Here is a 14,911-nt window from a genome sequence, read left to right as displayed (position 1 = left end):
AACATCCTCTTTGCCGCTGATAGCTGACAGTCACACATTTGACATTTCAGCTGCTGTTTGTGAACATGAGTGACGGCTCCTGAAACCAAACACACTGACACCGATCTGCAATGTCTCTGACACACAGTTTCCAGAGCTCTATTAACAATGAATGAGAGTGGTGTGATACTTGCATTTAAAGTAAGACACGTGAATAGAATATATCTAATACTCGTGAAGCATACAGATCCCCATTGACTGCTGCCCAGAGAGCGGTGCCAGGGTGACATCGACGAAGCGTCTCTGCGCTCTTATTTCTAGCTTTGCGAGAGACTTATCGATACATACAAGTGTGAACTAACTGCTCATATTCGTAGCATTACATTTTCATTCTCTTCCGAGTGGACTTACACTTTGAAGAATGCACACATTTAATGGCCGTCATGCACTACAATTCATATGTGCCAGAACTGGACTTAAATCCTGTACAATTTGTATTAATCATCAAGTATCTATAGTTATAATACATATCTCCACTTTGAAAACAGCAAATAGTGTATGTTACATATCTACAGACCTTTGTGTGATGGGTGCAATACTGTGAAGAGAATGACAGACAGCACACCATATACTATGTCATCAGTATTGCATATTGTAACTATATTTATACATGTTCATATAAATATAGATATTCTATGTACATATTGATATTTCAACTTTGCATAAAGAATAAAATAAATAATACAAATATAATCAAATCTTACAGTGAGTATGATTTGAGAAAATGCTATATTAGAGCCAAAATAGTCCTAACAGCTGAAATAGTCAACAATTGTTATTCATTTTTAAAATAATAATAATAATGATAATAATAATAATAATGATAATGTGGCCTACAGTCTGGCATGAGCTACACCATGATTACCCTGCACATTTACCATGTGGGACTGCTGGAATGACTAGAAAGGGCGGAATAAGGATAGGAAAAGTCGGGGCTTGTTTCCTTCAGCTCAGTCTATGGGAATTTGTGTGTGTGTGTTGAAAGGTGTGTGAATATGTGTGTGTTTGTAGTTGTGTGAAGGTGTACACAAGTCTGCAAGTGTGGCTTTTAAATGGTGTAGGAGGTCAAAAGTCCATTTCCTGAGCTTTCACCTCCGGATGTCGGTGGCCTTGGGGTCTTCCTCCTCAGCCACCACTCCAGCTTCCGGACTATGACGGCGGGGTCCCTGGCTGCGGTTACGTGGGTGAGAGCTGAAGCCTGCCTTACCAGCTTTCTCCTTTTCACCTTGCCGCGGCAGGCGAGGGTGCTCCGGTTCAGGCTGTGAAGGCATGAGGTGGCGGCGGTTTTCGACTGGGGTGCTGGCAGGAGACGGGGCCATTGAGGTGCAGAGGCTCAAGCTGTCGCAGAGGGCCCCCCAGTTCTGCTCACACTGTAGTCGGACGCTGCGTGACAGCGCCTCCTTCACTTCCTCTCCACAACTCAGGAGAATATTCACCAGCTCTACATATGGACTGAGCAGAGAGAGGCACGTTAGGCTTGGAAGTACAATAAGCGTCTAGCAAATGGATAGACTTCACTGACATGCATCTTTACAATCAACAGAAGAACAAATAAAAATATCCACAAAATCGTAATTTTTTTTTCAAAAAAAGATCTGGCATTAAAGAGAAGGGACGGCTTAGAGAAAATACCGCTCTAAACCTGGTCCAGATCAGTCCCTTACCCTTTGGGGAATAGATCTTGGAAATGGATCATCTCCACCATGACGGCCACGTTCTCCTTAGCGGCAGAGCACAGGTTGTGTTTGATGTAGCACTCTCTCTGGAGCTGGAACACCATCTCCTTAATGGACACGCACTTTCTGCTGATGCAGCCGAACTTGTGTCGCAGACCATGCGCCATACATTTCAAAGCATCCTTGATGAAGGACTTCCCCTATGTACGCATAAAGACGGGTTCCCTTTAAGTTCCTAGAAAATCAGCTATAGAGCAAGCTCATGTGGTGTTCCTTCTCTCTTGCATGTATAGTACTTACACAGATAGCTTTGGCATTTTGTGGGTACCGTACATCTATTTTAGTAGTTTTGGAGTGTATTTTTGGTTGTGTTCTATAAATGGTAACTACACTTTATTCACAAGGAAAATGGACATGTAATTCTGTAATCAGTAGTCAAATACCGCTGTTCTTCTACTGAAATCTTCTGAAATGTAAGTTCCTAGTATGTGACCCTATAGGCATATTAACACCCCAGTCAAGCCTGGGTTGGCAGGGTTTCAACCTCTGCTATGTATGAAAAGGGAGCTCACTGGGCTTCTAGCCAGCTGGCTCATGACGCTTAGTCCTAACTGTACACACATCACTCCGCTGAAAGGCATGTGAACTTGTCAAGAAAGGGAAAAAGAAATAGATGATTAGTTCAGGGCATGTATGATCGCACTTCTAAAAAGAAAATTGATGATTCAGAAGCAATGGACTAATAAAAAGGAAAGCTGCCTCTTGTTTTACCATTTTCTTTTTTGCTAACAGACAGATTAGTTTAGTACCTGAGAGTCAAATTTGCCAGCGTTGTGCAGGAACGTCATGCAGATTTCCTGTAGCCCTCGTATCTCGCAGGAGTTGTTCTCAAAGCACTCAAACACACCGCAGCCGACATCCCCTGCACTCACCAGGCAGTGCTGAATCTCAGCTGGAAACAGAGAACAGGTTAGAGGAGGGACCTTATCATCTGCTCTCAGCATAGAAAGCACGCAGACCGTTACAAGCGTGCTGGCAACGAAGACCATACAGCTTGGAGGCACAACTCCACTTCAGCACCGATTGCTGCACAAATCATAAAGCTGATGTGGCGTATAACTATTTCCACAGATGCTGTTCATGTGCGTTCTCTCTAATAGAGAGAGAAAGAATGCAGGGGAGGGTGTGTGCAGGGATGAGAGGAAGTCTTAATTTCCCCAAGCTGAGGGGTTCCTGCAGAGGAACACTTGGTGACAGATATTACTGTGTCATTCTGCACCACAATCCATCTGCACTGCCTAGCATTGAGATAGGATGGTGCATTGCAGATACAGCCTTAACTACTTGTGGAGGAAACACAAGCAGCCATTTCAGTGTCCCCCCTAAATGTGCATCAACAAGTCTTGTACTCTTATATTTGCAGAGCCAATCAAGTGTGCATACTGAAAATGCAACAGCAGTGATGCAAGCACAAAAAAGAGAACTTTTCACATTTACATCAAAGGCTTGTCTCTTTCCCCCTTTCTTTTGTTTTAACTGCAGGCATCAGATACAAGTATCAAAAAAACAAAAAAAAGGGCAGAATCACATCACAAATCACAGTGGGACCCCGTATCAATTTTAGATTAATGTGGCAGATGGCAAGTTACCTCGTGAGGCAACAGAGCATTTACAGTTCAGTCTGGCTCTGACAACCGTTAACTGTTAACTTAAGTAATACATCATTACACAGGTGATAAGTTTTGGAGCTGGTAACTGATGGGCGTGAGAACAGTTTTTGTCTCACAGGCAGAGTTACGCCCTGTTTGCAAGAAAAGGAGACTCTGTCTCGACCACAGCAAATAAAGGATTAAGTGTGACTTATTAGAAATCCCGCTTGTCAACAAAGAGCCTCTTTTTTTCGTGGTAGTGGTGGTGGTGAGGCTGTGTGTGTGTGTGTGTTTGGAGGAGAGAGGGGCGGGGGCTGCTACGGGGGTTTTGTAGGCACTGAGTTGAACTTTAGTGCGCAAGAAAAGTGAGCCGCTGTCAGCAGTGCTTGTTTTGGCATCACGGGAATGTGCTTGGATCGTACGAGCTTGGCCGCAGCTTGCATTGAATTACACAGTGGTGTTACCAGGGTCTCTGCAGAGAGAGAGAGACCTGCATTGGAGTTTGTCCCCTTTTTTTTTTTCAGCGTGGAGGAAAGATAACAACTAGGCTCTAATATTTTGACACAGGTTCACATGGTCGGTCTCGACCAAGACTTGGAGTCTGTGAGGGTAAAAATCACCCAATATAAAGTGCAAGTTCCAGGGAAAGAACAGCAGTCCGAGAAGGTGATGGTGGTGGTGGTATTGGTGTTGGGGCTTTGTGTTAATTGGGTGAAGCATACTTCCCCTTTTTTTAATGGTATTTAATAAGCACTACTGCCTCAGAGGATTGGTTCAGTAAATTAACTCCAGCTTGCCTTCAGCGCAGACCAAGCACCGCACTAGTGCACTCATTACCGCTCTACTAACCTGCACACCTCACCCAGCACTGATATCAGGAGACAGCCTACACAGCGCAGACATACATATTTACATGTATTTTTTTAAGCAGCTAACCACTGAAATAATCAGCTGTGGCACGCGCGCACACATTAACAAGCGCGCACGCACACCTAGATGCGCTGCCGTATACGTTGCCTATTACCTTGCGCCGTTCTATTAATAGTTTACTAACATACTGAATTTCTATCTGAGTATTTACAAAATATCGTCTTTCGCAGGTATCGAAAAACGTCTCTCGAGTGAAACGTCGGGATTTAAGTTAAAATAAATAAATAAAAATAAAACATTTTATTTTTTTTAATTTTTTTTTAAAAACGGATTTGCCAAAACCGACTAAACGTGCCTCCTGCATGGTTTAATTGTGCAGCCACGAGAAACACGTGTCCGGTCAAACCCCACGACTCTTACCTCTATTGCCACTCATTTCTTACCTGTGTTCTGCAGCGAGAGGCGTCCTTTCTGGCTCGCAGGTTTCTCCGGGGGGGTGTCATAAATGTCAATATTATCCGTTCCCACTACTTGCTCCAGTACTGACAAAACCAGCAGCAGCAGCACGGCCAGATTGACAAACATTGCTTCTCCGACAATGAGCTTCTATCCCCACTGCAAAGATTCGGCGAGTGCGAGTGTCTCTGCGTGGGTGAGGGTGCACCTTGGATCGACGGAGCTGCTGCTCGGTGGCTTATGGGGCAGCTGTTGGACTGAATGCACGAGCTGGAAGTGATGCTGCCTATATTTCTAAGAGCCCCGGGTGTCAATTTGGATGAAGGAGTTAAGCAGGTGTTGTCGGTCGGGGCTTTACAACCAATCAGAGACGCAGAAATCCACGTCCAAGGTTTTAGGGGAGTGTCCAGCGAAAAGTCCCCTTTTTGCCATAAAAACTGGCCCTCTAAGGCAATATTCATGAGTAAGCTGACTTGAATTCTACAATCAGCATAACCCTCAGACATCCAATATCCCAACCAGACGTTTAATAGTCTTTATCTAGTTGATTTGATCTAAGATAAGCTGCAGTTCCTGCTTTTTATTGCAGCAATGAAAAGTAAACAGAAAGTCTGCTTATGCCATGGAAACACTTACATAGGATACACAGAGCAGTGGGAGATTCAAGACGCATTACGCTTACCAATATGCTGGAAAATGTAACATGTGTAATGTCCAAACACTCTGCAATAAAAAAACAATCTGATGTCAGTGAATCTGCAGCTTACTACTCATTATTCCAAGGCAGCTTTTAAATTAAGCGCAGTGTCGACAACATGTGTGAGAACACTGCTTCCACAGAAGGTGGTTGCAAAGTTTGCTGTGACAGAAACGCTTAATGAAATTTAACTGCCTGGCAATTGCACACCAGCCTATTAATAACATACACTGATTTATAGTCAGATTATAATAACTTTTATGACTGACTGCTGACTGCTATAAATAGAATTCCTTAACTTTTTTTTATGGGGAACTACATACAGAGAGCTCTGTTACACAATTCCCAGTTTAGTCTGTGACAATGAGTTCCTACTCACTACTACAGGGAGTGATCTAAGAATAGAGGACAAACACTGGCAATGTTGCGCATTTGGAGACGCTTGAGGAATCTTTTTCAAGAGCAACACTTGAGGATGCCATGTGGAATGACTGCAAGCTCACTGCAGAAGGAACATTAAGTCTCCATATTCTGAATTTTTCCAGTGACCTAATGGCATTGCTGCTTTTCAGGTAAAGCCCTCTATAGGAGTCGGTAGAGTGATGCAAGCATGGGTGCATGGCTTGGGATGCCAGAGGGCTGCTACATGTGGAAAAAAGAAATGGCAAGGACAGCAGGAAATGACCGTCAAGGTGCAGCATATGGGAAATGCATTTATATCTGAAGCCTCCAGGGGGCCCACTGATACTAATTGTCTGTTCCTTTTCATTTTTAATTACAGCACAGCACTAGGGCGACCATTCTGTAATGAACCCAGCTGTCTACACTCACACACAGGAGGATGAACGCACTCACGTCCACAACCTGAGCAACTCTCCTCTTTGCCTAATGTGCAAGGAAAGGAGACCTCCTCAAACCACAGGCATCGGTTGACTATTAAAACCCAGAGGTGTGTAACAAACTACGTTGGGGGTGGAAGGGTGGGTGGTAACGGCCCATCTACGACCAGAACCCAAGGTAAATACATTACGCCACTGCTCAGATGCCCCATAAACTATTGGAAGTTGTGTGCATGTGTGTGCATGTGTGTGGGAGAGTGAAGGACAGACAGAGGAAGAGACAGACAAGCATGCATCTGATTGTGGCAGCCCAAATTTCATAGATCTGTGACTTTGAAATCTGTTTATCATAACATTTAATTTATTTTCAGGGAAAGAAAAAATCATTTTCCTGGGAAACTCTGGCTCTGACTGTTGGAAAAAACTAAAAGGAAAAAAAGGAAACTAAAAGAAAAAAAGAACCTAGCCTATATTTAGACCATCAATGAAATTAGCCTAGAGTGGGAACTGGACTCCCGCTTTAACCTAAACCAAAATGATGATCACTTATAGCTCTAAATATAGATAATTATTGTCTCGAGACTGCAGTATCTATCGTTTTAATTGAGGTTTTTAGTCAGTGGAATGAGCTTTGGAGAAGTCACCACAGCTGAGAAATGGGAGGTATTTTGGCTAGGAGATGATGCAGCACAGAAAACCTCAGCATTTCAATATTCCCATTATATTCCTCTTGTGGATGTGGTAGACTTTTTTTTTCTGCCATGAATTTATGACAATCTTGCCCCACTCTGTCTTCTCTACTTGTCCTAATACTCGATTTTTTTTTTAATATGCTATTAATATTCAATTCAAGCACACAGCTATATAGAATGTACAGTGATACATAGTACCAGAAATTGGCTTAAGCTTGATGTGCACGGAATGGAAATTGCAACGCTCCAGTATTTTAAAAGTCCAGCCGACTTCCATCACGTCCACGCAGGAGGGAGTATAGCGCGCAGTGGCACGTGTCTGGAGAAGAGCTTGATCCGTTTCCAGTTGTGTCTGTACCACAAAGTGAAGTCTCCTGCTCAATTCACGTCTGTTAAAAACTGCCCACGCTGTCCACACACCCTCGATTTGGCCCAATCAGGGCACTGAAGTGGACCACAGGCTCGTAATAGCGTGTGCATCACTGCTGCCTACTGACGCTGCATTCAGGCCGTATGGGAAAAACAACCCCTGGAGAGTTTAGGCACAAAAACCTAACGACCTTTCTGCTGTGATCATTGGCATTTTAACAGCCACAGTCACTTTCAGCAAAAGTGTCACTCTTGGCACGTGCACTTGCTTCTTTCTGCAGCTTTTTCACAGGAATACCTGAGTCCTCAGCGAGTCAGTGCACATCAGCAGTTTGCAAACTTCTTCTGGCATGCCTCGCTTTGGAAGCAGAAATAACGTCACTTCGTTCACCATCCACCACATTAAAAAAAAAATAAGAATAAAAAAAAGATCAAAGTTGAATAAAGTGAAATATTTAGGCAAATACAATAGCATCAACATTTGTTTCACTTGGTTTCACTGTGTACACCCCATTTGCAGTGGCTCTATGTGGAGCCTAGTTGGGCCTGTCATACAGTTTCAGAAACACAGACAACAGAGAAATCACCAGCTGATGGACACCTAGACATGTAAATTTTTTTCATTTATTTCTTTTACCTACAAGATAAATGCAGTTGATGCTAATATCGCAACTCAAGAGATGGTTCACAAGTTTTGTGGCATTTTCATCCTTTTCATATAATTGTGCATCCCAGTATTTACAGATAAGATAACATAAGACTTTATTGATCCCACGACAGGGACATTTTTGCATTACCTCAGCTCAGGTACAGATATCTGAAGGAAATACAAAAATACAAATAAGTACAACCAATGAAAAAAAAAGTTACTTGGTGAATAGTGGAGAGACGAGGACCTCTATCGCGCAATGCATATTTAATGTTTTACTTGAATGCAACACAAAACACCAAGCATTGGCACAGAGAGCCAGAACATTCAGCGGTTTGACAAACCAAATGAATGACATGACTTAAAATGTTGTGCACAAGGTTAAAGATAATCTTATGCTGTGATCAGACATTGTCCAGCTGCAGTATAGTTTCAAAACACAGCTGTAAATTCGACTGAAAAATCTCACATAAACTTCCATTTAGTGACTAATCTGCACCTTTAGTCCAATCGCTTTGTCAGTAGCAGGTTAGGTTTACTGTTTGGTACCCACTACAGAGGTTAACATACTATGTTTTAAGTAATGTCTTGCCATCTATAAAGTCTACAGTGCTGATTTGAGCTATTTTCACATTTTGGGGATGTGACAGTGATGCTGCGCATCAGCCTCCAAGCACTTGTTATTGACATCTTGACTGCACACTTGTATATCTACATGCATGCATGCAGAGCAGTGACGGTTTGTGGATGAGAGACATCTAAAGTGTGAGCATCATTGTGGTCTGGTTCACGTGGCAGCTAAAGCTGTTATTTTTACTTTTTAACTGTGTTTTGTTTTTGGTGTATTAAGAATATTTTTCATGTTTACATTGCACAAAGGCATTGTCTTCTTGCGGTGACAGCGTCCAGAAAAGAGACAAGTGTGCTTTGACAGCCGTAACGTTCATTCACTTTGACTGCTGTACTGTAAACATACAGAAAGCGGACATGTGTTCTGAGTTGGGACCCCTGGGGCCCTGGCAAGTGACCGACCAATGAAACCACAACAGAGAGGCCAAGCTGGGGTGTGTGTGCAAGTGTGTGCGTATTTGTGTGTGAATTAGGGGGACGCTTCACTGCGAGAGAGGCTTCTGTGACAGCAATTAATGTTACTAGTTTACAGACTCTTTACGGTGCTTTACGGGAAGCATGTGTGTGTAATTTGGTTACAAGTTCAGGCTTTGTTGTGGAAAACTGCCGGACAATAACTCCTGAGTGACCCCACCGAGGATTGATTCGAAACCTTACGGTATCCCGTGCTGTCAAAACAGTAACTTAAAAAAAAAAAGTCACCTCAGGTGATATTATTTCTGAACGTGCAACTTGTGTCTTTTTTTTTTTCTTTTTAATGTACACGTAAAGTGCAGTTTTATGCTGACAAAACGAGGTTCCCCCGAGGGCGTAATACAAGACTATCTCGCTGTTTTTCTATCTTTGTGCTAAGTACAGACATGTGCACAAGTGGTGCCAGTCTTCTCAAATAACTCCCAGCAAGAGAGATAAAACGTAAACTATACCTTTAAAACCAAAATATATGCTAATAAAACTGCTATATAACAGTTTTTAATACTGAGTTAGTCGCTTGTGCAAACCAACCCAACCAGTGAGCCACTGGAACTGTGTGATTACATATGACCTCTATATCACTGACATAATTCTACTCAAGCATACCACGTCTTTACTTGCTACGTTGTCTGAGGGCTGTTAAATAAAGCCACAAAAAAACCTTAATAAAAACGATGCTGTAAAAAAAAATCTAAGCAGTAAATCAAAGCAGAATTTTAAACTTTGCTGTGTAAACATAACTCAGTAACTCTCTCAGAATAGAAAGCGCACGAGAAAGCAGGAGTGCTGGGCTGTGAGAAGAAGAAGCTGTGAAATATCACATACCAAAGTCTTCGAGGAACCTGAATATGATATCTTAGTTTCTAAATCTGGCTCAGTTTATGGCTGTGTGCATTTGTGTGTGTGTGTGTGTGTGTGTGTGTGCGTGCATGAGATGTTGCCTCCTCTCCTTGCATCTCCCAAACCCTGACCACATTCAAAACTTATTTTATAAGACCATTCCGAATTTAGGTGTGTTTAGATTAAACTTTTTTTGTGAGTGTGCATACAAATTCGCAGTATTTCAGCAGCAAGCTGCAAAGCTTTTCCCGGTCTCTTGGTGTGTTAACTCACCTGACTCGTGAAAAGAGAGGTTTTACTGGCCCAGCTCAGCAGGCCAGCTCTGGGCTGTGACTCCAAGTGGTGTGAAAGCACCACATCGCAGACCATCACTTAACTTGCCTCAAACAATGTGCTATTATAGAGTTTGCTCTGTATGGGTTATATTGCTACAGTGCTGGCAGATTACAAAGTGCCCCGTCTCATTACTGTCCATATAAGCCCACAGGCCTCGCCAGCACAAAGGAGTTATTGAGTGATAAGGGGAAAGAGATGGACTGTAGCTGCCTGTGAGAGCCCTCACCTTGGATGCGCTAACCTCGATTAGGTCAGAGGTGATGTCATCATGGCTAGAGACACAGGTGGGCATGCTGGGACAAAACGAGAGCAGCTGGGACACAAAGGCCCTGTTTAATGAGAGTGAGACATGAGGCCGGAGTGGACTACGTGGGTGGCACATAGTGTCATAGCTGCTGAAAAGACTGGTGAGCAATTAATCATCTGATTCAAGAATTGGGCAAAGTGTTTATTATGTAAGGTCAGCTTTGACATCATCGTCGAAGCAGAGGAAGTCTTTCTAGGTTACACTTCTGTTTGATTGCACTGATCACCCAAAATGTTCTTGATCCCATAATATTGGAGGGATGCTATATTTATCGTGGTGGTCAGGTCCAACAATTGTGCAACATAATATGACACACTTACCCCTCATTAGAAATGAAGGGTCCTTTGTGGCAGCCTGACAATCATTAAAACTTCTCCTCTGGCTTGGCTTGTTTACTCTCTGGTAATTACAAGGTGATTGTGTAGCCTGTGACCCATATTCAGAGTCAGGTCAGCCAAGACATGGGGGATATTCAGAGAAGTGCACGTAGAGAAAGAGTGTTAGAGTGGATAGTCATTTGGTGCTGCCTCATTAGACTGTGTTAGAAGACAAGCTGGCTCACAGTATTCTTGCATTGGAACACTGTAAGACTAAAATGCTGGTCCTGGCATATAAATGTGTTTGAGAGGGCATATGGCAACCTCATTTATCAATTTATTCACTTGCTGGTAATATGGAAGATACGTGAATGAGCTGACTGTGTGACGTATGCATATATATTTGAGGTGAAGTCATATTGATTTAATTTAGTTTCTGAAGGATTTTTCAACCACACAGCTTCTTCCATGTCATTCATTTCATCTGTCACCACATCTCCTGGCAGCACGCCTACCATGACAGATCACTGCCCTTTAATAAAAATGTGCACACAAAAAATACAGACACAAACCTACACAAACATAAACTTCTTGCAGTCCGTGATCCTGTGGCATATCTTGCTTCGGTACAATTAGATTTTTGCTGTCATTACATCATTATTGTAGAGTCTTTATCTTGAGGTGACTGTTGTTGTTATTTGGCACTATATAAATAAAATAGAACTGAATGTAATTGAATTACAGAGGCCTGTGTTCAGTGGCTGAAACCTCACCTTGATGGATTTATAAATAGGGTTTTGTATTAATGCTGAAATACGTTTTACACTTTTCAGTATGTTTATTGTGTAATTATCATCACATAGTAACACCAGCCTACATGGAGGCCAGTGAAACCTGATGTTAGGCCAACCTGTGAAAAACTAATAGGTTGGATGTCTCCAGCATCACTAAGGCTGGCAAACTAAATTGAATTTGGCCGTGTGTTCGGATTTTTTACACATAAGGGCACTGTGAGGTCTTGGGCACTGGGTGTCAATCCAGGGCTATTAAAAGGTATCCAAATGTGAAGGGACATTTAAATCCATTTCATTACTCAAAACACAAAGGAAACAACTCAACAGAGCCCTAAACACAAGGCTCAAACAAGATATTACAAGAAATGGCACTTGATCAACTGCTGATCAGCAGCAGTTAAATAATTGGCAACCAAATGTAAAGATACATGCATTTCTCCCAGTGCAAATACTCTTGCGTTACATGACCTTTGGACAAACTGACATGTCAGAAATGTCAGTACACCTTAAAAACAAACCTATTAGTCATCCATCCGTCCATCCATTCTCTTCCGCTTATCCTTTTCAGGGTCGCGGGGGGGCTGGAGCCTATACCAGCTGTCTTATAGCGAGAGGCAGGGTACACCCTGGACAGGTCGCCAGTCTATCGCAGGGCTAACACATAGAGACAGACAACCATTCACACCCACATACACGCCTATGGGCAATTTAGAGTTACCACTTGTCATGTTAGGTGTAAAGCAATATTTGCTGCTATAATTTAAAATAACGCTAAAACCAGAATCCAAAAACAAAACTAAAATTGCTTAAATACGTATTACTCTTATTATTATTGGTTTTTTTGTCTTTTTTATAGTAGCACCAGGTGTATTAGTATCAGTAATTCTGGTGATATCAAACAAACCCTCTGTTGTTCCATTTCTAACCAGAGTCCAAAAATCACAATACGAGTACTTCATGGCAGAATGAAGCAAAAGAATTTAGTTAACCTCACGATAACCAGCAGGATAATTTTAGGCTTTTCACCAAAGCCCCCATTTAAGTTGAAAATCAGCAGCCAAAAATGTCTAGAAAAGCTACCTCACTCTTGGTGTGTAGTGCCAAACCTCAAAGTAAAAAATAGTGAATTTTGCCAAATTCTCAGCTTAGCTTTATGTGGGTTTGAAGAATCGCTGGTATATAAGCAGTTACTTTCTGTAGGAGGAGTAGCCACACTTTTATTTGGGTCGTTGATTAGCTTATGCTTCTCAGATACATCTTGGACACAACATCCGCGAGCAATAATAACCCTGGTAGGCAGCTCATTAGAAAAGTGTTGTTTGACATGGCTTGATTGGAAAGCATTGTTTCTATTCTGGCGCCTGCATATGCAGAAAGCATTTGACTGTTATTGTGTTCATATAACCAGCTTATATATGAGTACCTGTCTTTAAGGAAAGCATTTTATTGTATTGCTGAGGATGCATTTACCACTTTTTTTCTTGTTTGGAAAACAAAAACACCAAGTAAGGAACTATTTTCTTATAGTGGTACAAATAAAGCACACGATATATTTAGAATAGTTGAGGTTAATTAGCCAGCTCATGAATTAGTGGTTGGGTCCAGATCAAACCAGCATGTCACAGATGTTTGTGAACCTCAGTGCCATGAGGTTACAATTGTAGGATGTTTTGGGATATTTGTTGTTTACGATGTGTTTTCTACAGTTAGGGGTAATTGATTGCCGTGATGGTGTGTGTTGGAACATGTTGTATTTTTCCATAAGGCCAGAGGCTGAGAGGGGGCAGGGCTGATGCAGCAGATGAAAAGCCTTCTAGGACCGTGTAGCCTTCCCAGGAATTCACAGAATTCCAGTTCCTAATTATGACATCCGTAGAGCAGAAGTCCAACAACCCCACCACCACCAGCAGGACTACAACACAGATTACACACAAAGATTTGTGCAAATACATGTGCACACATGCAAAAGTGCACTTATACTAATTACCACCCTTCTAGCATCATCACAGAGGAGAGATTGAAAGTGGCATTGTACAAGAAAGGAAAGGATGTAAAGGAAGGCAAAGGAAGAGCAACTGGTCTTCAAGGGTCTCCTTGTTAAGGGTTGACTTATGAACTCTCAGATAATAATACTTCCAGGTCCAAGCCTCCTCTGTTTAGCTGGACTCTTGTCCCACCCAACATGCCACAGTTCCCTCATCTTGTTGTTTAAAAGATATAATACCTAAAAAAAAATCTTTTTTTCATTCAACACTTCACAGCTTTTTATTAGCACTATGTGTGCTTAAGCTCAATTTGTAAAACTTCACAAAAACAGGAAGCATTTTGTTCAAAAGAGCATCTGGGGTCAGGGTCTAGGACACTAATATTTTAACCCAATGGCCAACTAAGAATTCATAATGAATGTTAAGCTTACCCGTGTCTTTTTGTAGAATATATGTCCAACCATGTGGCATTGGTGCCATCTTGGTACTTGTCTGTCAGAACTTTCAAAATGCTGTGCTGACTGGACCTCAGTGTGTAGTGTACTGTTATTTAGAACTATTTAAGCCTCACCCTAAAAAGGCATTACCTGTGGTGATACATAGGTATTTTTAACCTAAACAGTCCCCCTGTAGCTAGCGACATGGTGGCAGATCATTACATGGCATCTAGCTTAATTTCACCAACTCACCAGACTGGACTGTTATAAGTTAGCTAATTATTGTTAGTTATTGCAACTTAGAGAATTATGACACTTTTTACATCTGCGTAGTGTACCCATGAAAAGCTAATTACATGCTAATTCTATTTCTGCTTTTCTATCTCTCCATGATTTTTAACAGTTCTGGAGGTATGTTTGAGAAAAATCTTATCATGGGTATTTGTTTATATAACGATATACTTATTATATCTCACAGTTTAATGTGTATACAAACCATTTGTGTTATTTATATTATTATTTATATTTATATTATTAGCACCTACTATTTTTTTAAAAAACATTTCATATAAATTACTTAGAATTAAAATATACTTTGTTTTAGTCATTCATCATTTAGAAATATAAACTATGTTCTCTAATAAAGCAGAGCTGCTCACTGAACTACTGAGCTAAGCTAACATTAGCTGTCAATCCTTGCTACATAGAATTTAAATGACAACTACATTTTTACTTTTCTTTCTTTTACTTGAATTAAGCCTGTAATGTCTGACTATTTTGGCCACATGATGGCAATAAACTTTAAACAAAAAGCAAATGATCACTTTTTACCTTGACATGGTGCACTTTTTAGAT

At 41.5% G+C, this 14,911-nt stretch overlaps 1 protein-coding gene and 1 long non-coding RNA gene across 2 annotated transcripts in view; one reads left to right on the top strand and one right to left on the bottom strand.

Annotated features, from left to right (window-relative positions):
- LOC102313314 overlaps nucleotides 1-12,227 on the top strand; it is a 26,230-nt gene extending 14,003 nt beyond the window's left edge. The window contains exons 2-3 of the long non-coding RNA XR_315432.3: nucleotides 5,960-6,079; nucleotides 6,169-12,227. This is a non-coding gene — a long non-coding RNA (uncharacterized LOC102313314). The remainder of the gene's footprint in view (nucleotides 1-5,959; nucleotides 6,080-6,168) is intronic.
- stc2a (stanniocalcin 2a) lies at nucleotides 7-4,833 on the bottom strand. The gene is made up of 4 exons (XM_005916414.3): nucleotides 4,678-4,833; nucleotides 2,525-2,667; nucleotides 1,704-1,915; nucleotides 7-1,491 (listed from the first exon to the last, which is right to left on the bottom strand). The coding sequence occupies exons 1-4, from the start codon at nucleotides 4,817-4,819 to the stop codon at nucleotides 1,128-1,130; spliced, it is 861 nt and encodes a 286-aa protein (XP_005916476.1). The 5' UTR covers nucleotides 4,820-4,833; the 3' UTR covers nucleotides 7-1,127.
- Nucleotides 12,228-14,911: the final 2,684 nt, after the last annotated feature.

Source organism: Haplochromis burtoni, unplaced genomic scaffold, assembly GCF_018398535.1.
Source record: "Haplochromis burtoni strain Fernald_Lab_line unplaced genomic scaffold, NCSU_Asbu1 Contig_19, whole genome shotgun sequence".
Classification (NCBI taxonomy): domain Eukaryota; kingdom Metazoa; phylum Chordata; class Actinopteri; order Cichliformes; family Cichlidae; genus Haplochromis; species Haplochromis burtoni.
Note: the sequence above shows the minus strand (reverse complement) of the source record. Positions and strands in the feature narration are given on the sequence as shown.

Coding starts and splice junctions, on each gene's coding strand:
- stc2a (XM_005916414.3), bottom strand. CDS start 4,819: ATGTTTGTCAATCTGGCCGTGCTGCTGCTGCTGGTTTTGTCAGTACTG. Junction 2,668..4,677: donor CCTCTCGCTGCAGAACACAG/GTAAGAAATGAG, acceptor CTCTGTTTCCAG/CTGAGATTCAGCACTGCCTG. Junction 1,492..1,703: donor CAAGATCTATTCCCCAAAGG/GTAAGGGACTGA, acceptor CTCTCTGCTCAG/TCCATATGTAGAGCTGGTGA.